This window comes from Gymnoscopelus microlampas (genome assembly GCF_963454915.1).
Source record: "Gymnoscopelus microlampas genome assembly, chromosome: 12".
NCBI lineage: Eukaryota > Metazoa > Chordata > Actinopteri > Myctophiformes > Myctophidae > Gymnoscopelus > Gymnoscopelus microlampas.
Genome location: NC_139949.1, coordinates 21510979 through 21536598, shown reverse-complemented (window position 1 = coordinate 21536598; position 25620 = coordinate 21510979). Strand labels below are relative to the sequence as shown.

Below are 25620 nucleotides of genomic sequence, written 5' to 3'. Positions count from 1 at the left end.
GTTGATGGACACACAATTTTGGCCTTGTTTAAGAGTAAATAAAGTGTTAGTTTTACATGATTATATCCAGCTTGCTATTTCGTTTTCCCACAAGATGATTCTTTGTCAATAGTGTTACTGTAAATATATGCACATATTTTAGCAAGCATATAACAATTTTCTCCCCATCAGACATGTGTTTCCAATACAGTTATTGTCATTTATTTAGTCTTGTTATAGTTTACCCCGTTCCTAGTTATAAATTCCTCTGTTTAAAAATATCTAAATTCCACAGTTCATGTATGTTCCGATGTTATGCCAATGGCGAATTGTTCTCTCAGTGTTTACAAGGCCTAATTAAAAAACGTTTCCATTTACAGAAATGCAACTGAACACATTTTCTTTGCGGCTGTAACTTACCTAGATATTGTAATGAATATATGTGAATATTTGTGAATATACCCCCCCCCCCCCTCACCTGAGAAGAGTGAAGGTGATTGAAATACAGTGACGGAGGGTCAACTGTATTTCAGATCAGATGAATGATTGTTGAAGTTTGTGCCTAGTTTGCAAACTTTCACCGTGCCTACAACTTCATCTTTTGCTGCAAAACCCGTACAAAATGATGATTTATCCTTTTTTTTGTGCTTAATTTCAATCTCTGTCATATTTGCTGACATAAAGGTACTGTATAAGGCTTGTTGCTGCATAGTCATTGCAATATTGCAGGTGATTATACAGAAACCATTGAAGAGGGGCCTTGGCTACATGAAAGCAGGTCTGCCATTGCACGAAAAACGTTAGAAATGGAAATTTTGGAAATGATTTGCAATCTTAAAAAATAAATGACACCGTGGGGGAGTGAGCTCTTTCCATCAAACTGCTCCATGATGTGAAATGTCTCTTGCTTTCTCTTCACAGGATACCGAGATCATTAACACAGCCATCCTGACCGGGCGCACTGTGGCCATTCCTGTCAAGATGGTCTCCATAGAGATGAATGGAGCCGTCACTGACATATCATCCTTCGTGCAATGCAAGTCCTCCAATGAAGACATTGTTAAGGTACTGTAGAGGAAAATCAATTCCCTGAATATCCATAATCTTGAGTCAGGTGTTCACGTAGAAAATGTCCTCATCTGTCCCTCGCGCCTCGCACTGTAAAAAAAACACAAAAAACAGCACCACTGTTAAAACCCCATGAGAGCATAAAAACATCATTATATGTTAGCCCGTGTGTGCTTTCGATTAAATTTCTGCCGTATCTCCCTTATGAATCGATGGACGTACATTCTGAAATGCCACATCTAAATCAATAAAGCGACAAAAGCAGTGGTAATGGCTCCATATCGTGGGTTTTAAAACACTACTCCCACCACACTTGATCTATAGTCAGTCGAGCCCTACAGAGATACTGTACGTTGTGTTAATCTAGTGCAAAGCCCACTGTCTTGTGTCTTTCATTTTGCCAAGGGGGGATGGCAGCAGCCACAACACCATTGTCCCGGGAAGCAGAACAATCATCACTCAGACCTGCAGGGAATGCAAGCTTGAGGATAGAATATCAACTTCCCATTAGTTTTTTTTTAACCCATTAAGACCGGGAACGCATCTGATGTGGGTCATTTTTAGATTTCTTTGGCTATTCAAAAATAGCAGATATACAAGCTCACAGCGCGGCACCGAGTGTGAGCTTGTAGATCTGCATTTTTTTTTTAAATCATGAAACTTTGTGCAAATCTTTGAATATATATTTTTCAAAGCGAACGTTTGTAACTCAAATCTTTGCTTTCGGGGGATTCTGCAAATGTCTTCTAAATCATAACAGTTTGTTTTCTTAAAATGTACGTTGCTATAATCAGTGGTTCTCAAACGTTTTTTCATGTCAAGGACCTCCAAAATGACCCGTCTCAAGATATGTTGTTCCAGGGACCCCCCCCAGAAGCAAAGATTTGAGTAAAAAAAAATAGCTTTAAGAAACTATATATTCAAAGATTTGCACGCATTTTCACAATTTTTCAAAAAATAGCAGATCTACAAGCTCATAGTGCAGCACTCGGTGCCGCGCTATGAGCTTGCATATCTGCTATTTTTGAATAGCCCAAGGAAATCAAAAAATGACAGAGACGCGTTCCCGGTTTGAATGGGTTAAAGTAAATTGCAGAGCAATCACAGCAACGTTCAAAGCACGATAGGGGATGTGATTACACACTATTTTCTCCAGTCAAATACGATCGTAATGGATTGCACTGTAGGGGAGGAGGACAGCTATGTGGCCAATAGAACAAAGCGTGAGCTGAAATTAAATAACATCAGATCAGACATAGCATATTGAAAGTAGTCTCGCGTAGCCAGACCCCACAGAAAATGAAAAACAGCGACCTCTGCTTTTCTGATATTCTGTGGAGTCTGGCAGGAGTATAATGTTAGACTAGAGCGCAGGGAAACACCGGTTTCATGTCTGCCTATAGCGCATCACTTCCGGTTGGTGCGACCATGTTTTCATTCCCACTAACAATATTTCTACACGGAACACTAACACCACTTCTCCCAGAGAACATGGATGGTTTTGGTTATAAGCCCACTTGTTTCCATGATGAAAGAGTAATTTAAAATGTGAATATCTTTCCGTGGTTTTGTCCGCTCCGAGGACGCTATTGTTAAATTAGTTTCGGCTAGTTTCGAGGGGGGGAGGGTGGATCATGGTGGATGGACACGTGAATCCCGCCCACTACATTTGATTGGGTAAAGCGCGGCCCACTTCCTGATCTGAAGGCACGCCCACTTTTAGCCAATGCGCACTGGTTAGGACGAACCGCTCCGACAGATTCCACCGCAGGTCGGAATCTGTTCTTGAGAGATTATATTGAAAGTGATGGTGTAGAGAAGATGTAGTGACCCTAGATCAATGCACCGCAGCCTGTAGGCCAACTTTGGGCCAAGCTTTTCAGATAATGGTGGAGAATATCATAATGCTCCCTGCCCCGCATCTGTTGCCACCAGGGTTTGATTTTATTAACCACTTAACGTAAGCCCTACATTCTTCATGACAATCAGCGAAATTAGCCGATCCACAAGCTCACAACGCATCACAAAGTGACAGGTTGGGAGCTTGTAGTTTGGCCGTTTTAAAAATGTCCACATTTTTTATCCCTCGATTTTTGTAACTCTTTTTTTCACCCGGTGCTAATTTGCTAAGTTATCCTAGGCACTACACTCCCCCCACCAGCCTAGGGAGCCCAGGGCCGAGCTATTGCCTCCTTCAATGCATGAGAGCCAACTGACCCTCTTGTCACCTGACAGGGGGGAGTTTCCCCGGTAGGACGTAGCGCGTGGAAGGAACACGTTATTCCAACCAGTTCCCTTCCCCTCCATCAGGCGCCCCGGCTTGCTAGGGGGAGGCAGTATAGTGACCAGGATTACTACATGTTTTTGTGAGGGTATTAACTACCCTGGGAGACACAGGGAGAACATGCAAACTCCACACAGAGTGGGACGTTTTTTTGCTATTTTTGAATTACAAAAAAAAAGAGGAATTTTGACAAATTTTGGCAAACTTTCCCAAAATAGGGATAGCCTATTTTGTGGTTAATGTGGTTAAACTACAGTCTACATTTCCCAAAAGTAAAAGCATGTATTTAATTCAGTCTGAACAGAAGCAGGGATAAAACATATACCCACTGGTGATAAAAAAAAAGAAATGAATCACCAGAGGGGGGATATCAAATCAAATCCTGGTTAAGACACTCAAGTGAGGTCTAAGACCATGATTTACAAATAGTACAGCATATTCAAGCCAATTCCAGAATATGTTAAAAACAGACATTGTAACAAAGAATATTCATAACCATGTCCTTATGGCTTATGCCTGTTGTGCTCTGTCAGAAGACGGATGGAATTGGCTTCACCCCTGTGATTTCATAAGCTGCGTCGTGTTAAATGCACTGCTAAAAAACAAAAACCCTCGAGGTGCTCATAAATGTGGTTGATCATAACCACTGGTGCATCGTCCTCGCTCTGCATGAGTCTGCAGGCAGATTAGTTAGGCACAAGGGGGCTCGCCGAAGAGAGTAGGAGTTTTATTATAATTCGATCAAAGCGTTTCATGGGGCAGAGATCAGAATGACACCACACACAGTCATAAATATCCTGTGTAGCTTTTATAGGTTTTGAGAGAGGATTGTCTGCATTGCTGTTGGGCTGACCACACTATAGAGAGTTGGAACAAGTGTTGATATGGGATGGCTGGTTCCTTGGCACTTCACATCATGTTCTGTCAACCATTAAAGGCGAGGCATTAGGCTGTGTAATATCGAGTGAGTTAGCTTCACTGCCCCTGCCACTGAAGTTTAGAGACTTATTCAGGATGGGACCTTCAAGTCCGGGAAATGCACAGGTCCTGACAGTTCAATAAAGCATTCAAAAGAATGCAAAAACAAGAAAAGAAAAGAAAAACAAAGATTCACAAAGTTGGAGAAACAACGTTTTATTGTGTATTTTTTAACAGGGCACACACTGTTCAAATCATGGCAGTCATGCAGACCTATTCTAGTTGTCATTGTCTTATTTCCGCTGATATATTTTGTTTGCCCACAACAGTCCCCACTTTAGTTAAATGAAGTGACAGGCTTTAGAATGTCCCGTCATATCTGCATGGCACTGGTGCCTGAGATTGGAATTTAAACCGCATTTGAAGACAGATTACGCCCTAAACCTCTATCCTGAACAATGCTTTGTTTTCACCCCAGCTTGCTTCCATTTGGATAATTGCCAGCCTGCCATTGTTGCAATTTGTTCCCAACTTTTGAAAAAGGATGTGCTGCTCTCATTTTTCTTTGAGGGGACTGTTATTTATTTATTTGTTTACTTGTAGGGTTCCTCCTCTCCCTCCAAAGGAAATAAATAAGCCACAGTATATGTCAATGTTGGCAGATAAGTGAACCGTGCGTACTGTATATGTGCGTGTGCACACGCTCAAGCGTATCTGCACACAGGCCTGTGCGTGAGTGAGTGCACACATAAATACAAGTGCATAGACACACATGCTTGTGAATGCACATTTGTGTGCACTTGTGTATTTATGCATGCATGTGTGTGCTCACGTACTGTACGTGAGAAACCTCACGTGTGTGTGTGTGTGTGTGTGTGTGTGTGTGTGTGTGTGTGTGTGTGTGTGTGTGTGTGTGTGTGTGTGTGTGTGTGTGTGTGTGTGTGTGTGTGTGTGTGTGTGTGTGCGCGCACGCAAACACATGCAGGCTAGTGATGTTGTTCAAGTGCCCGAGGGTTCAGCTCAGGCACGGTTGTGCAATGTGGGGAGAAAGGTTGGCAGAGAAAGGTAACACAGTCAGAATGAGAGTGAGAGATATATAGTGAGAGAGAGGACCTCCCTCCATCACAAGAGCACCCAATCATCCTCTCTCCCCAGGCTGTGTGAGTCCCATCACCTCATATGTGACGATGGAGATAAAGCCTGGTGTCAGATGTCCGTGTGTGTGCCCACGGTCATCCTGCCCTGTGTGGGTTAAAGCAAGCCTCCCTGGCCCCATGCCTCATCAGTGTTGACACATTCACCTTTTAGTGGAGCCCCCCTGCAAGTTTAGAAGGGGGAAATAAGGTGGGGGTGTTGTGTGGAAGTGAAGTAAATGCCCGCCTAGAGGATGCTCCTGTGTCACGAAACCGTCTGGTCAGTTGTGCTGTCTGCAGGTCACGAGGGGGCATTGAGGCGTGCTTGCAGTCACGGTTAACACGATGGCACGGAGGGAGAAGGCAGTCTCATCGTTTAGGTGTTAAGACCATAGCTGAATAGGTAGAGAGGAAGTTAATGCCATTAATTATAGCCATGGGATGACCAAGCCCCCCCCCCCCCCCCCCCCCCCTGTGGAACAGCATTTATTTGTTTTGCCCCTTAACCACATTAACCCTGGTGTCTCTATTTTGGGCATATTATTATTGCCATTAATGGTAAAAAAAAAAGAAATACACATTTTAGATAACTTTAGCTATTTGTCATATGATGAAGTATGATGAAGGCTTAAGTGGTTAACAGTGGCTCAAGATGTAGGCATGCCATGTGCAGCGGCCTTTAGCAATACACCTGCATGGTCTATACAAATTCATTTAATTGACTGCGTTTACTTGACATATTGCCTTATGCCTTTCCCCCAAAGGAATAAACAGTTAGATTCTAGTTTTAAAGAAACGTCACTGCGAAACCTGAGACAGGTTATCAAAACAATTTAATATAAAGTTGGGTGCTGTGCTAGCTTACTGACGCTAGATTGTCCACAGCAAGTTGGCACGTTCATGCGAGTCCATCAGAACACTGGCAGTTAGCACTAGGAGTGCTGCTTATAAATGATGACACTGCAGCAGCTGTGCTGTGCTGCGAATCCCATTTTATGCCATTTCTCAACGGCAACAAACCTCACACTGTTCATGCAGACCAGAAATAGCAGGTTTTTATGTCGTTACTGTACTCGCCACAGGTCATATTTCAAAGGGAATGAGTGAAAAGAAAAACAAATGGTAGCTAGCTATACGGTATACGCCAGTGCATATGTTTCTCTACGCTACTAGTCAGTTCACCTCCCGTTGTAGCAGATGTTTTGTTGAATTAGGCCCGTGACACCTTCCAGAAGGCAAGACAGCAAATATGAGAACACCAGAGCCACAGATAATTTTCAAACTCAACATCATCAATCTCAACAACAATAGGCTAATGGGGTTCGGCTCATTTAGCAGATAAGAGCTAAATGAACTCATTAGTAACAGTTGGAGCGAGCTTAGCAACACATTCATAACGCGTGAAGAAATGCTTCATAACAGTTACAAGGCCCATTCACAATATTGATACAAGCCTTTGTATCAGCCTTAAATACACAGTATATCATAGCTGTCGCCTGTCGGACAGGAACTTTGTGTCTCCATATATCATTATCTCTGCCACGCCACCGGCCGGACCGGCCGGTGGCGGGGATTACGTTTTTACCACTGTCTGTGTGTGTCTGTCTGTCTGTGTACGGCTAGCGCACTTTTCTAGTCATCTTTTTTCATAAATGATTGCTCTATTATATTGTCGTAAAAGTACCTAAAAGAGATGATCTACAAGCTCACAACGTGGCCGTGCCGTGTGGTGACATGTTGTGAGCTTGTACATCTGTTTAGCTATTCTTTTATGAATTCACCTACTGTATAATGATAATAAAACAGTTTTTTGGACACTGATACTGTAAGGTTTCTGTCCGACAGTGAAGATATCTACTATATAACACCCATGACATCTTTTTTTATGTTTCGGCAGAAAGTTTTACCTAGAAAAGTTATTCCATTTCTGTCTGGAAAACGTGCTCTGCCATGCCTTTGTGGTGAGAATGTGAATGTCACCGAGCTGGCGTTGGCTCTGCTCGCAGTGCCAAAACCCATCAGGACTGACTGGGTCTTTGCTGTGCGTGTCCTTCACATGGAGATGTGGGTGTCATGTCCTGCTGCTCCATGATGTGCCTGTTGACGAGACGGATTGGAATTGTAGGCCAGTGGTTCTCAAACTTTTTCGTGCCAAGGATCCCCAAATGGATTATATGTTTGGCCGCGGACGCCCCCCTCCCTCCCCCCCCGCCTGAAAATGTTTCGTGCCGGGGACCCACAGAAGGGAATATTTGTCAATTTGTATTAAAAAGTATTCAAAATCTTCCCACCAATTTCGAGATTTTTTTTTTAATAGCCAACTTATGAAATATGGATAATGGGGTTAAAATTATCTCTATTAACACATTTTGCTGGGGACCCCCTGGAACCCGCCCCAAGGACCCCTAGGGGTCCCCGGACCCCATTTTGAGAACCAATGGTGTAGGCTACTGCCTAGTGGTTCTCAACCTGTGGGCTGGGGCCGTGAGGACATCGTAAGTGGGTCCTCAAATAATTGGCAAAACACTATATTGTAATGATAATTTTGTATAAATATTAAAATAATGAATGTAAAAAAAGTATGGCATTTTTTCTTTAAAACCTTGAATAAATAGGAATACAAGTGATTGATTGATTGTTCATTAAAATAAACATGCTCTGGATTTTCATGTTGGCCCTGCCACCTGATAAAGGAAAGGTTGAGAACCACTCAACCGCTACTGTCAGTTTTTCTTTCACTTTTTTAAATTTAAAAGTTTCTTACTGTTATTTACCCAGTGTAGCCATGCTGAGAACCAGTGCCCTTTACCGCAACATCCTGCTTCACAGTCTCTCTCACACACACACACACACACACACACACACACACACACACACACACACACACACACACACACACACACACACACACACACACACACACACACACACAGTCACACACACACACACACACACACACACACACACATTAAAGAAGAATGGAGTACCACCGCGCCTCAGCCAGAACAAGGCAGGTCCGGTGCACAGTGGTGGAAAAAGTACTCAAATCTTTTACTAAGTAAAAGTATAGATCTACAAGGCAAGCTCACATTGTGTTGCATTGCAACACCTTGTGAGCTTGTAGGTGGGCTATTTCCAAATAGCTGATGTATAAAATAGGGCATAAGTGGTTAAATCGTTATGTTTCTGATAAAGTGAAAATATTTTAATTTCAACACCAAGGTGGCGTACAAAATATGTTGTAGCCTTTTTTTTTGCATTTAGATTTTGAATGCTCTTTTGCCTGGAGTATCTGATAAGGTAAGAGATAAGACGCAATTTTAATTACACCCGAGGGGAAATTCAGTTGTTACAGCAGCCAGCAGCAGAATAAATATAAAGATTACAAGATAAGGAGCAAGTAGCACCACTATATTGGCTATATTGGTTAATGCATTTCAATAACATTATGCATAAAGCTATGCTTTAGCCCAGTGGTTCTCAAACCTTTTTAATTTCAAGGACCCCCGTAACTCGCAGAGTTACAGACCTGTAAGGGTGCATTTGCATCTGCCTCAAGGAACTCAGGGTCTCCACTTTAAGAACCACTCTTTAGCCACTTATTCCCATGTGAGGCCTTTCACAATTAAGCAATAATTGACGAGCTATGCCATAGATCAGCACACCTATTCTAATATAATAGCAAAACATGACCTCGAGTGTATTACTGTGATTATATCCTACTATAATTCTACAAAGCTCTGCAGTGGTGAGGTGGTGAGGCCAACATTTTTTCTGCCCGGTTTTCCACAAAAGCAAAGCAAAGTTTGTTGTTTACCCAGGGTGTCGGACTAAGCACGAAGCTTGTTTCCAGCCGGACCCTGCATGGAAGCCTTGCTCAAGGGCTATTCAGCGGTGATTCATGATTGATGTGATGAATTGGGGAATCGAACTAGGGACCTTCCGGTATCAAGGCCGCCCCTCTAACCACTAGGCCACCGCTGCCACGAAATATTTTTCAGCAACGCCCTGCTTCACACACACACACACACACACACACACACACACACACACACACACACACACACACAGAGGCAGGAGCAATTGATCAGGAGCAATTGATCTGAATTTGCCCACAGCCATTGACCATTACCATTACCATGTGCACAGAACAGCGGAGCCCGTTTTTCGATTTCACCAAATCTCAGCTGTTTAATAGCGTTTTTGTGTAAAAGAATGTCGCCATGGTTACGGCTGCCCAGCTGTGGGATGGCCCCGCGAGCTATGGGACGAGCTATCCCCCCACGGGTATGGACTAGTCAGTGGAATTAGCAATATTTATGATTGAATGCCAAAACAGTGATATACTGTAAGGTGACAAGAAGGGACACCAAAGAGGAGTGCTAGGGCGTAAGGTGGACTCTGAAGACGTGAGTTTTCAGACTTCAGCGGAAAATGGGGAGTGAGTTTGCAGTTCTGACTGCAATGGGTTATTTATTCCAGTTTAGGATGTGAGGAGCAATGACCAGCGTGTTTTAGGGAACATCCGAACAGACTTCCTGTGTTAGCTGATGGAAGTGGTGTTGGGTTGGATCATGTCCTGGACGTAAAGGGGGTGCCGTGCCCTTGACCAGTGTGTTGTACTGGGTGTACTGTTATTTACCCAGGGTAGCCATGCTGAGCACCAGTGCTCTTTTTCAGCAACGCCCTGCTTCACACACACACACACACACACACACACACACACACACACACACACACACACACACACACACACACACACACACACACACATTAAAGAAGAATGGAGTACCATCGCGCCTCAGCCAGAACAAGGCAGGTCCGGTGCGGAGTGTTGGAAAAAGTACTCCCATTTTTTATTTCAGTTAAAGTATGAATAGCTACTGCAATGTAGAAATACTCTGTTACAAGTAGAAGATGTGTTGTACTGGGTGCGGCAGCCAGAAGCCAGTGAATGAAACACATTGGGGGGAGATGCGTGAGAATTCTGGGAGGACGAAGACCAGGCATGCCGTGGCATTCTGGATAAGATACTGTTGATTTGGCCCATTTGGTGTATGTTTAGGTTTTAAGTTCATTGACCTCAGAAATTGTTTGTTCAACGTAATTAGTAATTAATTTTCACCCAGTGGCAAACTGTTGCTCGTTAATATTTCACAGTTTTTGGCAGCTGGAGGTCATTGCTGCAGTAGGTTAAGCTAAATAAGACAGAGTGACACTTTTATACAAATTTGGTCTGCCTACTGTTATAGGGAGATATTGGCACTCAGTAGAATGCTGGAGGTCATGATGTTGGAACTATGTATAACTGTGGTACAATAGAAAGTCTATTGCACTGTTGATTAAGAGGGAATTTTGAGTAAGTGAATAAGACATGGAGATGAATTATTTGGTACTGAACACTGATAATGGGTGTTTATGTTTATGGAACATGCTAACCAGGCCAAATGTGATTTATCAGTATAGAATGTATCTACACTGCTGAGATTGATTTAAAGTCAGTCAGTATTGTGTATTCGGTTAAGCAGCTATTAAGCCTAACTATTTCATGCATTTGTAAAATGCTGATTAAGCTCTTTCTTTCTTTCTTTCTTTCTGTCTTTCTTTCTATGTCACAGCACAGTGAACTAGCACATGGGCTTGAGGAACTTTGGTCAAACCATTTATCATGCCTCTATTATTGGATCCTCTGACACCTCTTTTCACCCCTGTCTCAGTCACTCCTTAACTCTTAAACATAAACCTTATATAACATGTTGTATTGTCATCAAATAGCAAAAAATAGCATATCTACAAGCTCACAATGAGCGGCAATACGACACGTTGTGAACTTGTAGATCTGCAATTGTTTGCCGAATATAATAATTTTTCAGCTGAAAATGCGGTCATCTGAATTAGCCCGTACCAGGTGTGCTTACCTATATTTAACTGACCCCGTCTCTATGGGGTGTTGATTATAATCATGCATGGCCTGTACTGGCTTGAAGTGGCCAGGACCTGTCCACTCCACCCAGGCAATCTGTTGGCGCTGTGGAAGGTGCCACAGTGCATTAGCGGCCGTGCGCTGGCAACCTGGCGGCGCGGTGCGTTGAAAGCCCTCCTCAAGCAGTCTCCCATGGGGCCTCTGATGCCCGTAGCTGCTAACAGCTTTTGACTGGCAATTAGCTGGCCAAGTTTATCAGCAGCAATAGACACCAACGCAGCTGCAGAGAGCACTCACAGCTAGTTAGTGGACTCACAGTCCGACTTACTAGGTATACGTTCACTTAGTACAGAGGTCTTCAACAGGGGGTCCGGGACCCCTAGGGGGTCCTCAGAGCTACTACAGGGGGTCCGCCAAATCTTTGTGTGATATATATATATATATATTCTTTACCTTAACCACTTAAACCCTAGCATCCCCTTTTCTGAGGAGAACTTTAGCCAAAAATAGCAGATCTACGCGTTGAGAGCTTGTAGATCGGCTATTTTTGGCAAAGAGGCTATAGGTGTAGAGGGAAAAAAGAGCAGACTAAGTAAAAAAAAAAAAAAAACTTTCTTCTGAAACACTTTTATACAATATAGAGTAGGGGGTCCCTGCGTTATCTCTCTCTCAGCTAGGGGGTCCTTGGCCTGAAAAGGTTGAAGACCCCTGACTTAGTACATGCTCAGTGTGTGTGTGTGTGTGTGTGTGTGTGTGTGTGTGTGTGTGTGTGTGTGTGTGTGTGTGTGTGTGTGTGTGTGTGTGTGTGTGTGTGTGTGTGTGTGTGTGTGTGTGCGCGTGCGTGTGTGCGTGTGCGTGTGCATGCATGCAGGTACTTCATCGTCACAGAAGGGCCACTAAGGGATTAATCAAAGGAGCTAGGTTATTGTGTTGTTATTTTGCTTTCCCTTTTTATTATTTTTTATTGTTTTACGAGCCTGTATGTACAGATGATACCATGCATCTTCTCCAAAAGAACAATAACAAACACACCAAGGAAGGCTCTTGGGTAATTTCTGAGGTCAAATCCTCTGAAATTGCATTAGCCCGACCCAGTGGAAAACACAGTCCCTCTCTCCACCTCTAGCCTGTCTGTGTGGAAGGGGAATTTTATTACTCAGACCTCCTCCCAGCTATGATGAATCTCCAGCCCTGAGAAGACCGGCCGGTTCGACCTCCATTTGCGGGAGATTAGCTGCTCTGATTACAATGTCAGCTCCCTCCCACTGTCAGATAAATCTTCAATGGGATCCCAAAAGCAAAGCCCCCCCTAGATCTATTGCAGTTAATAATTTAGTATTAGACGGTGCACAAGTATTTATGATAATTCAGCTGGAGCTGGAGTCTTTGAGTAAATGAAAACCCTAAGGCACAGTTTTCAGTTCAATATTGCAATTCCTTGGAGGACTTTTATTCCTGAATTTCCACTTCATAAGTTGACGCCACATATACCCTGCTGTGTCACATATTACATAAGTATAATATTAATATCTAATGAAGACTCACATATGGACTCGGCAATCATTATTATAGTATCTGATGTAGCTTTGTAGATTATAAATTAGAGTTGGTGCTTTGGTGCTTTCAGCGTTCGTCTCATGCAAATTATTGCATGATTAGTTTGATTGGCACATTGTGTGTCGATCCGCACATAGATTACTGCACTAAAATTAGAATTGGTGATAGAGATGGGTGATTTAGAGATGGGTGGGTTGGGCGGTGAGGGGTCCATGCTGGTTCTAAACAGCTACTTAGGGCTGCATAAGAGATGCAAATTACAGTGGAGAAACATCTCTGTATAAACATTGTTTGCACATCAGCATTATCTGTACAAGTCCAAAATGGCCCTCCCAGCACAAAGTTAGGGCATTAACAGGGGTATCATTGTGTCTTAAATGAGCAGTCAGTAAGTGAGAGGGAGACATATAATTCATTATATTTGCTCGACCGTAAAAATCCTGTGTAATGAATTGCTACGCTGACACGTGTATTGCTTTTCCACTGTACATCATCACATATCACCAGCACCCACAGCCGTTGACGTGACTATTACCATATAGATGGTGTCTGACTGTTGACCCTTGTCTACCTCCAGGTCTCCATGAATTGCGACTACGTGTTCGTCAACGGGAAGGAGACCCGCGGCTCCATGAATGCCAGGGTCATCTTCAGCTACGAACATCTGAGCGCTCCGTTGGAGCTGACGGTGTGGGTGCCCAAGCTTCCGCTGAACGTGGAACTTTCCGACAACAACCTCAGTTTCATCAAAGGCTGGAGGGTACCGATTCTGCCCGATCGCAGGTGAGCTCTCAACTCCACACATTACAATTAATTTTAATAGAGCGCGTGGTTCTCAAACCTTTTCATGTCAAAGACCCCCAAATGGATATGTATATGGTCGCGGACCCCCATCTCAAAAGATGTTGTGCCATGGACCCCCAGAAGAGAAGATTTGTGTAAAAAAATACATTCTAAATTATTCAACATTTCTTGAACATTTCAAAAAAACTGCTGATCTACAAGCACACGGCACATCATGAAGTGACACGCTGTGAGCTTGTAGATCGGCTATTTGATAATAGCCAAAGTATAAAATATGGTCAAAGTGGTTGAAATGATTGTGATACTATATTAACTAATTTAGCTGGGGACCCCCTGCAAGGACCCCACTTTGAGAACCATTTGTAACTGCCTCTTCTAGGGCAGGTCCTGTCAAGTACAGTACTGCAACATGGTAATGACTTAAGCTCAGTGTCACCATCCATGACATCGAAGGAAGGTCAGCAGTGTTTGGTCAAATGACTTGTCATTTCATTATATGTGAAATATATGATCCAGTTGATATTGAAGGAGCCAGAGCAATGGACCTGGATAGACAGTACCATTTCAGCACTGCACGGTGTCCTCTTTCAATGTCATGCTATAGGATTGTACTAGAGAGTAATTGAGCATAATCCACTTAACTAATTTAACTACTTTAAAACAGTCATGACATTTTAGTCTAGCAGGCTTAATTTGACATTGATTAAAATGCTTAGAAAGCTTTTAGTGCCATCAGAAACTATAGGTACTGTACAGCAATTTAACACTGGGTGCCGAAAGAACATGTAAGGGCTCATTATACTAACAACCAGGTCATTGATCGGTTCTGTCTGGAAGAGGGTCATTTACACTGTTAGTACCTGTACCGCCAAGAAAGAATCACATATACAGTATGCTATATTAACCACAGGAACCCTAGCGTCCCTATTCTGTACACGTCATAATATGTGAACATTCAGCGAAAATAGGCAAACATTCAGTAGCTGATCTACAAGCTTGCAACACGTCGCAACACGACACGCTGTGTGCTTGCAGATCAGCTATTTTTGCCGAAGAGATTTGGTGTAGAGAGAAAGGAGGAGGGTGCCAAAAGTGCAGACCCTTGGGGAGTCAACGAAGAATATAGGGTTTAAGTGGTTAATGAAATAGGTAATGTTTTAATTTGGTTTAACACTGGCATCGCTACTTTGGGCAAATGTTCAAATTGTTTCAAAATCTTTTGAAATTTGCCACATATAAAATGTTTATAAAAAAACGTTTAAGAACATTGTTTGTAGAGTTTGTAGATCTGCTATTATTGCTATTTGTCGTACAGTGAAGTCTAGTGTAATTTAACCATTAGAGATTTACACTTTCAATAAGGAGGCAAAAATATATATACAGTACAGTATACAGACTGTGCATGTCCTGTACGTGATGTACTGTACGTACTGTACCGTACTGTATGTGATTCAGTCATCCAAGCCAGTTCTCATGTCTGTTTTTATGACATTGCCCTCCTCAAGGATCAAGGCCACCCGCGTGGCCTTCGTGTCAATATTATAGCATGTTGTCAATAGATGGAATATAGCGGGCAATAAAAGTGGAATGAGCTCAACCGAAAGAATATAAAACACCAAGATTTATCACGGTAGCCTGTATTTAGGGATAATAATACCCGTGGGAACGAGGCCTATAAACCCACTCAACCCTGAACACAAATTAACCCCCTTTTCTAATATCTCATTAAAATATTGTAGTACTATTGCCGTGTGGGGACCCACAAAACTGTGATACAGGCCCACAAGCCATAGCGTTAGGAAATGCTAGTCTCAGCGGAGGTAATGAGCCTCGTGTCGTCAACGCACGGTGACGCACAGCGCAGTAGACTTACAGCATCCAAGTTGAACACAAATGACACGTTTGAGCGAGAGCATTGTCACCTGAATTTGCCTTTGGCACTAAGTCAGTGTTGACTGTACTGAAAATGTGGCCTTGTCAGGCAGCATGATGAAAGAACTCTTTCTCTCACAGCCACATTATAAAAATATGCGAGACTGTGGGGGTGGCCGGGTGACACAGGTGAACCGGGTGATGTCATTTTTCACACGGAACATGATGTAACTGTAACTGTGCGGTGGCTTTGACTACGCTGTAAAATCCTGAGTGTTATTTGTACTCTGGGAGTGTATGAATGGATAAATGAACACTCGGATTTTACTGTGTACATCATTATCAGACATGTTTTGTTTCTTTATCTTTGGTTTACCACGCGTAATTGCGTATCAGCATACCGGTTTTAAATATTATTATGTAATTTTTAAATGAGAAAACTGATATAAGCTCCATTCTAAATTCTAACATTGTTTACATAGGGAATGTTATTGAAGATTTATGCAACAATGTATATGGTGGTTGATGCACTTTGTGGACTTGTTTACTTTTTATTGTTTGATTTCTTTAATATTTCAGTAAAAGTAGTCGATTTATAAACTAAATTCAAGGAGGATAAACATTTCGGTAGAGGTGAAGACAGTGTGGGGGACCTGCTGTTTACGCTTTCATAACGACACAAAGGTATTTTATACTCAAATCCTTTAATCCTTAACACCTTCCCTCCTTTAATGTTAAAGGATGAAAAGGTGTTAAGGATGCCGCTCTGCTGCACTCGACGAAGGACTGTAGCTACTGTAGCACTGAGTTGAACTTTACTGATCCGATTGGTGCAGAGCGTAAATATTTCGTTTTATGTTTAAGCCCCCCACGTAGCAGGGCTCTAAGGATGCCAGTGTCAGTCGGTCGGTTGGACGGACGGGCGGCCCGTCCACCACTTAGGTGCCAATCCCAAATAAGATATCTCAAAAGCGACTGGCTTGATTGTCATGAAATCTGTTGTCAAGTCAAATGTATTTATATAGCATTTAAAAACAACAGCAGCTGACCGAAAGTGATTTCCAAAACAAGAGCAAAAAATAGACCTTAGTCTATACACAAAGCAAAATAAAAAGCAGCAGCAAACACCAACAAAACAAAACAAAACAAACAGATAGAAACAAAGAAATGACCTCAAACTGTGTTAAAAGCAAGAGTATAAAGGTGGGTCTTCTGTTTGGATTTGAAAATCTCAATGGTAGTTTTCATATTCATGTTCCCTGGAAAATGTACCTTATAGTGATTTTGGTTACGCCATGGCCTTTCCTCTAGCTTCACCCTTAGGCCAGAATTTGCACTTCCACACAGGATATTTTGAATCGAATGGACGCATTGCCATTCATGCTCCCCAAGAATGAACCTTATAACAGTTTGAGTGACTCCATGCCCTTTCGTCTAGCAGGACCTACAGCACTTTGAAGCTATGTGTGTGTTTTTAGTTTGTTAAATGTTTCCAGTTGTTTTGTTATTGCGATATCCTTAAATTCTTTCATTTATTTATCCATTTGTCTTTCTAATTGTTGATTATACATAATCAGTTTATCAGTTTTTTATGCATAATTGTAATGTTTGTCCATTGCAATTTGAAGGTATTTTCACACATAATATGTAATTGTCCTTGTTGTCACATAATCAGCTCATTTATTTTTATACATAATTATAATGTTTGTGTGTCACAACTTTATCCTTAATTAATTCACTCCGTTTAACTTGCCTGATTTACTTTTACTTTCACTTTTTTGATAGTTTTCATACTTTATATGAGTAATGTCTTGCATGTCTTGTCTGTGTCGTAATTACTATGTTCAGGACCCCAGGAAGAGTAATGGGAATCCTTTAATACAGCGCTTCTCAAATTGGGGTGCGGGTACCCCCAGGGGTCCTTGAGAAGGGAAAATAGCCGATCACGACGCACTGAGAACTTGTAGATCTGCTATTTTCCATTTTTTAAAAGAAAGATTTACATGTCTTTTTAATGTTTTTGAAAAACACTTTAACAACACAAATTTTGTGTTTGGATCACTGGCACAGAATGTTTTCAGATGGGGCTCCGTGGCCAAATACATATTAATTTGGGGGTCCAATTGACATGAAAAGGTTTGAGAACAACTGCTTTAATAAACATGCCCTGCTGGCTGTGCCCATGGGCCCTATCTTACGCCTTACCCCTTAACCCTAAAAGTTTTTGCCATTTTTTACTATTTTGAAAAACATTTTAAAAAAGTTCAAATAGCCGGTCTACAAGCTCACAACATGTCGATGTAGATCGGCTATTTGAACTATTTTTAAATGTTTTTAAAAATAGTAAAATATGGATTATACGTTTAGGCATAAGGGGTAAGATAGGGCCCTTAGTCATTTCAGCTCTGTGACTGCCACCGCTGCTGGCTCAAAGACGGCACAGAAATGTGTCTCTGCCTTCTATAAAGACCAGTGAGGCGGAATGATGGGCCAACATTCCTGCCATGAACGGTCTGTGTAAAAGGGGCTTGTATCTTGTGAAATCTTGTTCTAATGATATACCTATTTGTGTGTATAAAAGGATTGATTTACACTGAGTAATATGGTACTTCTTATACTGGATAAAATTGAGAACAGAATGGAAATAATGAACCAGAACTTTTCAGCATTTTATGATAGAAAAGTAATTTCAACCTCATATCACTTGGTACAGTATATCAAGCAGAATACAGAATTAGACTACGAGTGGATACTTGCTGAGTTTAGAGCTACAGGACCCACTATGCTTCCATTGCAGATGGGTCAAAACTGAATTGTAACGTTTATGTTATATTATTGTATTATATTATGTCAGTACTCTCTGATTATGGCTGCATTTTGAACTACTACAAAGGGTCCTAACATACTGTACACAGGTACATACATTTTATGTTAGAAAATGTACTTTCATAGAATGTCAATAATTTGACACTCAAGCTACTGTTGGACCAGCAATGAATAATATGTCTTAATATTGCTGCTGTTCTTTGAATACTCTTTCGTGTTGATTGTTTATGATTATGATTATGATTGTGATTATGATTATTGCCTTGCGGAACCAGAACCTTAATATTTTTACTACCCCTACCAATTGATAACACCCAAATACATTTACAGACTTGTGCTTGTATTCTATTTACGTAAATGCAGCGAGCAGACCTACAGAAAATTATTTTCTCTGTTGCATACTGCAGGAACTGCTGAGAACAGAGCATTTCATATGCTTTGTGTATACAGTGTATGTACAATGCCCTGTAATGTTGTGCGAAGTGAGAAAAAAATGCAAATGTAGACAGCTGTAGACAGCTCATTCTAAAAAAGTGCCTAACTTAGTCATTGAAGTTGCTGATATGCTCTTGCATAATACCGACTAGACAGGTCTACTCACGTGGGAGTCTTTTACCCCATGGGTCTTTAATTCTGTTTAGGTTTAATGATGTTTCCAGTTAAGTTAGTGTTTTTATTGATGGGGTACACGTTCTACTTCTGTTGCCTCCTACCATCCATTAAATCTGCAGACAATTGACTGTAATACCCAAATTATCTCCATTAAACTTCATTAGCCATCCTTCACAGATCAAATGCATGCTGAGAACAGAGAAGAGTGTAGTTAATGTGTCATTGGCAAAAAAAACTGAGCAGCTGAGATGGATTTGCCTTTACTAAACATTTAAATTGAAGTTCAAAAATGTTAAAGGCCCAATCCGGGATACATGCTATTTGGAACACATCATAAATGAAAATATACAGTCTGTTTACTCCATTGTTTACATTACAAACATTACCAACGTACTAAACAAACCTTTTACTGCCCCCAAATTCTGTTTAACAAGACAAAGGAGGCAATCACACGAGACACACAGAAAAGCTTCAAAAACGGCTTGCAAAACAGTGCATCAGGCAAAACGGTAACCTGACGCTACCAGATCCAAACAGCTTGCTCCACACATTGTTTATACCGCCACCTCTGGCAGGGTCAGGTTAGCAAAACGGCGCATTGGGCAAAACACTCGCTTGTGGAGTTGACTAGCGTGTGTAACCGTGTGATCACAGAGGGAAAAAAAGATTCAAGTAGACACGTCTTGAGTCTAATATCAAACTTTATTCATGCATTTGCCATTATCGCACCGTTCCTACCGTCTTCAAAACAAGAAGGAGTGGTGTGACTTAACCATTTAGACCTGAGGCCGAAAAAAACGTCTAAAAACGCCTTCTAAATCCAGACCTATGTTTTCTGAAAAACTTCAAATATGTATTCAAACATTACAAAAAATGTATGTTGCTATAGCAACAGGAACCCCAAATGGGGTTCCGGTCTTGAAAGGTATAGTTACAAATAGGGGTTCCCGCCAAAAATGGGTTCAGCCATGTGCTGCAAAGCTGAGAATAGTTTGTCAATAAATGTGCAGCTAATCAGGTGACCAGAACACACTCTTTGTTCATAATAGTCACTGTTAACAGTTATTCCATCTCAATTTAAGTACTTAGTGTGATGCTAGCATATCAGTGTAAATGTAACACCAAAACAAGATGCTGGCTTTTATGTTGAGAACAGGCCCGGCTAAAGTAATCATATTCATGTTATGGTAAATGCTGTCTGCTAATTTACACTCACAAGCATGAGCATGAGTTGACAATCTGCCTCTCATACCCGCATCTCTCTCTCTCTCTCTCTCTCTCTCTCTCTCTCTCTCTCTCTCTCTCTCTCTCTCTCTCTCCCTCATTCTTATGCTGCTCTGCCTTTCCACTAGCCTTAAATACTTGCACCCTGGCATCCCAATGGGAATGTAATTATACGTAGGTGAAATGTTTTGTTTAAAAATGTCCAAACAATTCAAACCATTTAAAAATTGTTGTTCCAAAAGTGTTCCAAAGTTGTACACAAAAGAGCAAAAATAGATCTACAAGTATCGTATCGTGAACTGTAAAAAAAAAAAAAAAAAAAAAAAGTGTATACAGTAAATGCTCTAGTCTTCCTCTCCTTTGTGTGTGCCTTTTCTGTAATTCCTCCACATACAGTAGTACACTGTCCATGCACTCTGCAGTGTGACACATTGTAAGCCCTCATCAGAGGCAAGGTCCCTTGGCCTGCAGTGCGTCTTTTGCCACATTGCAGCAGCATTGCTCACTGGCCGTATTATCCTCTAGTCTAACATGTTCTAAAAAAGGACCGCGGGGGTCAGTCTGTGTGCAGTGAAGCTGCAGCTTGTTTGGCTCTATCACAGACTCTAATAAGAACAGACAATATTATCTACTCGGCAAAAAACAGAAAAAGAAAAATCAAGCTTATTCCTGGTATACATTCCCCAGGAAGGTCAACTTTGTCTGAACTGAGTCTGGAGTTGTGAAACTGCTGCAACGCTGCAATCCAGAACTTTAAACTTTTTTTAATGAATAAAACATTATTTTAACCAACGTTGTTTGGTGGAGTATGTTAATACTATAACTAGCACATCTGCAGTGGTTTTTGGGGGGCGGTCTCCTTGCTGTTCCGTTCTGAAATGTAGACCCTGGTGTCGGGGTGAAACACCCTGCTGGTTTAGAACTAGTACTGCCCCAAGCTCATAAGCGCAATATCCTTGCCAAGTTAGGATTCTGTCTCGGAAGATCGGTAGAAGTTTGGTCTCACTGTCTCACACGCAGGAGACCCGCGTTTGAATCCCGGGTAGGATATGAAGCGTGTCTCATTATTTTTTTCCCCACTCTAACCCATTAAGACCTGGAACGCATCTGTGTCACTTTAAGATTTATTTGGCTATTCAAAAATAGCAGATATACAAGCTCATAGCGCGGCACCGAGTGCCGCACTACGAGCTTGTAGATCTGCTATTTTTGAAAAATCTTGAAAAAACTTTTTTTTTTTTCTTTTTTTTTAAAGATTTGTTTATTGACAGAGTACAAAGTACATCCATCCATTTTACATTTTATACAGCAAGAAAAGAAAAAAGACAATAGAAAACAAAAAGACAGAAAAACAACCCTCCCTCCCAAACCCACCCCACACCACGGAATGGCACAATAAACATCGTTGACTACAACAACCTTTGCAGTAATAGCAACTTACAACCTCAACCAAGAGGAGTTAATGAAGGCAAAACATCGAGAAAAGAGCCCCAAATTTTGTTATAGGTCTCGGGTTTTCTCCTTACGTCTTAAAGGGCTAATCAAGAGTCTGCAGACTCACAGCATAGCCACGGCGTTGCCTTTAATGCTTTACAAGTTAAACTATGTGTCCTAGACAGCAAGGACACTCTTTCTCAAAGCCACAGAGTCCCACAGTGGAATACCCAGATGTCATCATTTACTGCTGGATTAGATTGCGTCCACCGCTGCACCATGTTTTGGTCTCAACTGATTTCACACAGTATGCATGCATGTGGGTTTTAGCTAAGAGAACACACACACGCGCGCGCGCGCACACACACACACACACACACACACACACACACACACACACACACACACACACACACACATACACATACACATACACATACACACACAGAAAGCATACTCTCAATTTGTTTCTCCTCAGTGTTCACTGTCTACCGAACCAGTTATTTTCATGCTTTTGAATTCTCAGTGGGTTTGGAACGTTGTATCCTGCAGCACAGTGAATGTAATCATGGGCCTGTCGGGGAGAGGAGACACAACATGCTCAAATTAACCACATTAACCTTATATTAACATTATAGACATTAATCGACACCATCGATTATTTTCTTAGCGATTATTCTTTCGATTACTTTTTTGATTAATCGAAAATGATGAATACTTTTTTTTTTCTCCGTTCTTATCAACGAATCGATTAACCACTTAAGCATTATTTTATACTTAGTCACACAACAGTGAAATGCAATAATATTGAAAATAATAACGCGTCACATCGCCCACAATGGGAATCTTTTATAAATCGTTTACCGGTATTTTTATTAAGTGCTCGATTATCGATAATTTTTTTAATAATCGATTTGTTCAATTAACTGCTGCACCCCAAGTGGTAAGTATTTTTTCGTCTCTGACACGCCCTGCTGCTGCTACCAAATCAATCTTTCGTCCAAAACACGAGGAATAAATTCAATAAAAAAGCCCCAGTGAAAAATGAAGCGGCAGAGGGCCTTTTAAGGACAGACTGGCATCCTGTCAGACCTGCTGTGGAGACTTTGGATAATTCATACATCTATCTGTAGAACAGATTGTGCTTGGTTGGGGATGCACCTGGCTCGTTTAACCCTCCTACCTAGGGGTCTTGTGAAATAAGAAGGGCGCTCTTCCAAAACGCTGTGTTTTTTTAAACCACTTCTACCTCACATGAGCCCCCTATTCCGGGGGGAACGTTCGTCAGAAATAGACGATCTATAAGCTCACAACATTGTGTGCTTGTTTCGGTGTAGAAGGAAACAACGGCAGACCAAGTACAGTTGCAACTCAGGTCCGTTTTCTCAGTCATATGTAGCAGATGTCATCCGTATGGAGACACGCTGCGATGCTTCTCATTACGCGCTCTGATGTGAAATAATAAAACGAGTCGAGGCTTAAAATGGGACATGCTGCACATCTGTTTGACACCATAAACGTGACAGAGTGTGGGTTTTTGTGTGTGTGTGGATGTTATGAGGTCTTTTCGGTGAAGAGATTTGGTGTGGAGGGAAAAGGGAAGTATAAACCCCTGAGGGACCCTGGTCAAGTATATAGGGTTTAAGGGTTTATAGCTTGGAAATGTTCTCACCGACAGCGTGATGGGGGGTCAAATCTGACACAGCTGGCACAGCACTGAACACTTTACAGGTTTTTAGAACCTCAGAATCAGAACGTGTTCACTTTATCATGTGAAGTGTATAACATGTGACGTTTTTAACCCTGCACTCAACCCGTATTTAAAAAAAATACAAATAAACAGTGAAAATAGCAAGTCTACAGGGGCTGCGAGCTTGGGGATCTACTATTTTTGCTATTCATATTTCTTTCTTTTTTTTAAAAAGAATTTGCACATATAATGACATGCCCAAAAAATAGGGACACCAGGTTGAAAGGGGTTCAAGTTATCTGTGCCTCTAGAGCGAGCGATTAACCAAGAGACATCACTCTGGTAATTTTCTGACTTTCCACTGCTCTCTCTAGAGAAGTGGTCCTCAAAATGGGGTCCATGGGCCCTCATGGTTATTTGACCTTACAGGTCTGTAACTCTTACGGGTCCATTTGGTTCCATTTGCAGACTCTCAGAGTTATGGGGTCCTTGAAATGAAGTTTGAGAACCACTAGAGAGAAAGCCTGCAACACGACTCTTGGACTGCATCCAGGGGCTGGGAGGGCTTCTTTGATCTTGTATGATATAATTACGGGGCTGTGCTGGTTAGATATCCCCATGTTGAATCTTATTAATCACAACCCAACGTATGTTTATGTATCGCCTGAACCCTCACTGTCACATGTCGTTAGCATTAAGTCTAATTAACATCTTGTCACATTGCCTGCTGCATGACAAATATGAAGGATTTTCACCTGCAAAAACATGCAAATGTGAGTCACGTTGGCATTTGCGTTGAAAACGACTTTACGTCCAATATGGACTTGCTACAAAGTATTAATTAAGTCTAGCCACCTGCTTGTTTTTTTCCGGTGTCTCTAGTGGGGGGCTTAGCTAATTGATTAGCAGGCAAGGGGTTTTGTGCATTCAAATATGAGAACCAAACAAAAAACATAGAGACCCAGCTGGCACGTTGACCACAACAAATGGGAGACACACCGAGGTTGAAGTCTAATTAGCCCAAATCAAAGTGTTTTACCAAATACTGTACATTTACTATATGGGGTGTTAATGTCAGTGTTGTAAGCTGTAGATAAGTGTAAGAGGTGTGTGCATGGTGTGAAGTGTAACATAGTAAATAAAACAACAAAACCGCAATCCAAAGGTCCCTATAGGGAGGAACAGAGAGAGGTTACCCCAGTCCTCAAACTTTTTAATCTCAAGGACCCCCATATCTCTGAGAGTGAACAAATGGAATCAGATGGTACCATTTGTTCACTCTCAGAGTTACAAGGAACCCTGAGGGTCCCTCGACCACACTTTGAGAACCACTGGGTTAGACAAAAGATCCTTATTAGAGAAGATACTGCATTCCACACCTTGCCAAGAGTATGAAATGGTATACACTCCGGGTGTCCTACGTGGGCGATGTTTGTTGTCAGATTTCGCAAACGTCCTCTGATCAATATTGCCAGAACTCGTGCGAGTGTGTTGCTGACACAGACAGGTCTTAAAGAAAGAGACATTTCTTCTGATTTGTTTGAAATATGACATTTTCGTGTTCAAATGTTCTGAATATGTGGCTTGTATTCATTTCAGAGACTATGGGGCAAAATAATTGATCAAAATCTGTGCTCACATTCACTGTATTGGAATTGATGAACTCATGACCTGCTTCTGGTCTCCTGAAGGGGCGGGCACCCATGTGAGTGACACGGATACAGGAAATCAATTGAAGTTGGGGGGTCTTGGCACATCAGAGCTCCCTGAAGGGAGGAGCAGAGAGGGGTTAGACTGTAGCCAGGACTTCTATAGAAGCGGGAACACACCCAACGGGTGCCTCGGGTGTTCCAGGTTACACTAATGAGCCACCTGCAGAGCAAACAAGAGAGGCAGCAAACCCAAGATGACAGCAGGATGTCATCACCACATGCTATGATATACACCGCACAACAAGTAAACACGTACTGATGTATACAATCAATCCCTGTAATTATGTGAGATTTTTGTAAGTAGTGATAGTCCCAGAAGACTAAACAAATGAGATGTAGACGCTTTGTTTTGTTCTATAAGTAATTCACATTTTTATTCTTTGTCAAAAAAAATCCCATGTTCAGATTCAGAACAATTGCAATGCCTTTGAAAAACTACATACACACAGACCTGTAAGTGATGGCTAATAACAATCAGTTCTATTAAAAATGTTTTTGTCCATATAAAAACAAAAGCTTAGAGCTCCAAAAAGGGCAAACCAATTACCATAAAATTACTGCTAGAGTCATTGTCTACTCATTCA

General features: G+C 41.7%; 1 protein-coding gene across 2 annotated transcripts in view; it reads left to right on the top strand.

Moving 5' to 3' along the window:
* tmem132e (transmembrane protein 132E) overlaps positions 1–25620 on the top strand; it is a 467019-nt gene that overhangs the window by 412923 nt on the left and 28476 nt on the right. For both annotated transcript variants that reach the window (XM_084074773.1, XM_084074772.1), the window contains exons 5-6: positions 901–1044; positions 13440–13645. In XM_084074773.1, the coding sequence (XP_083930899.1) occupies positions 901–1044; positions 13440–13645 (350 nt within the window). The remainder of the gene's footprint in view (positions 1–900; positions 1045–13439; positions 13646–25620) is intronic.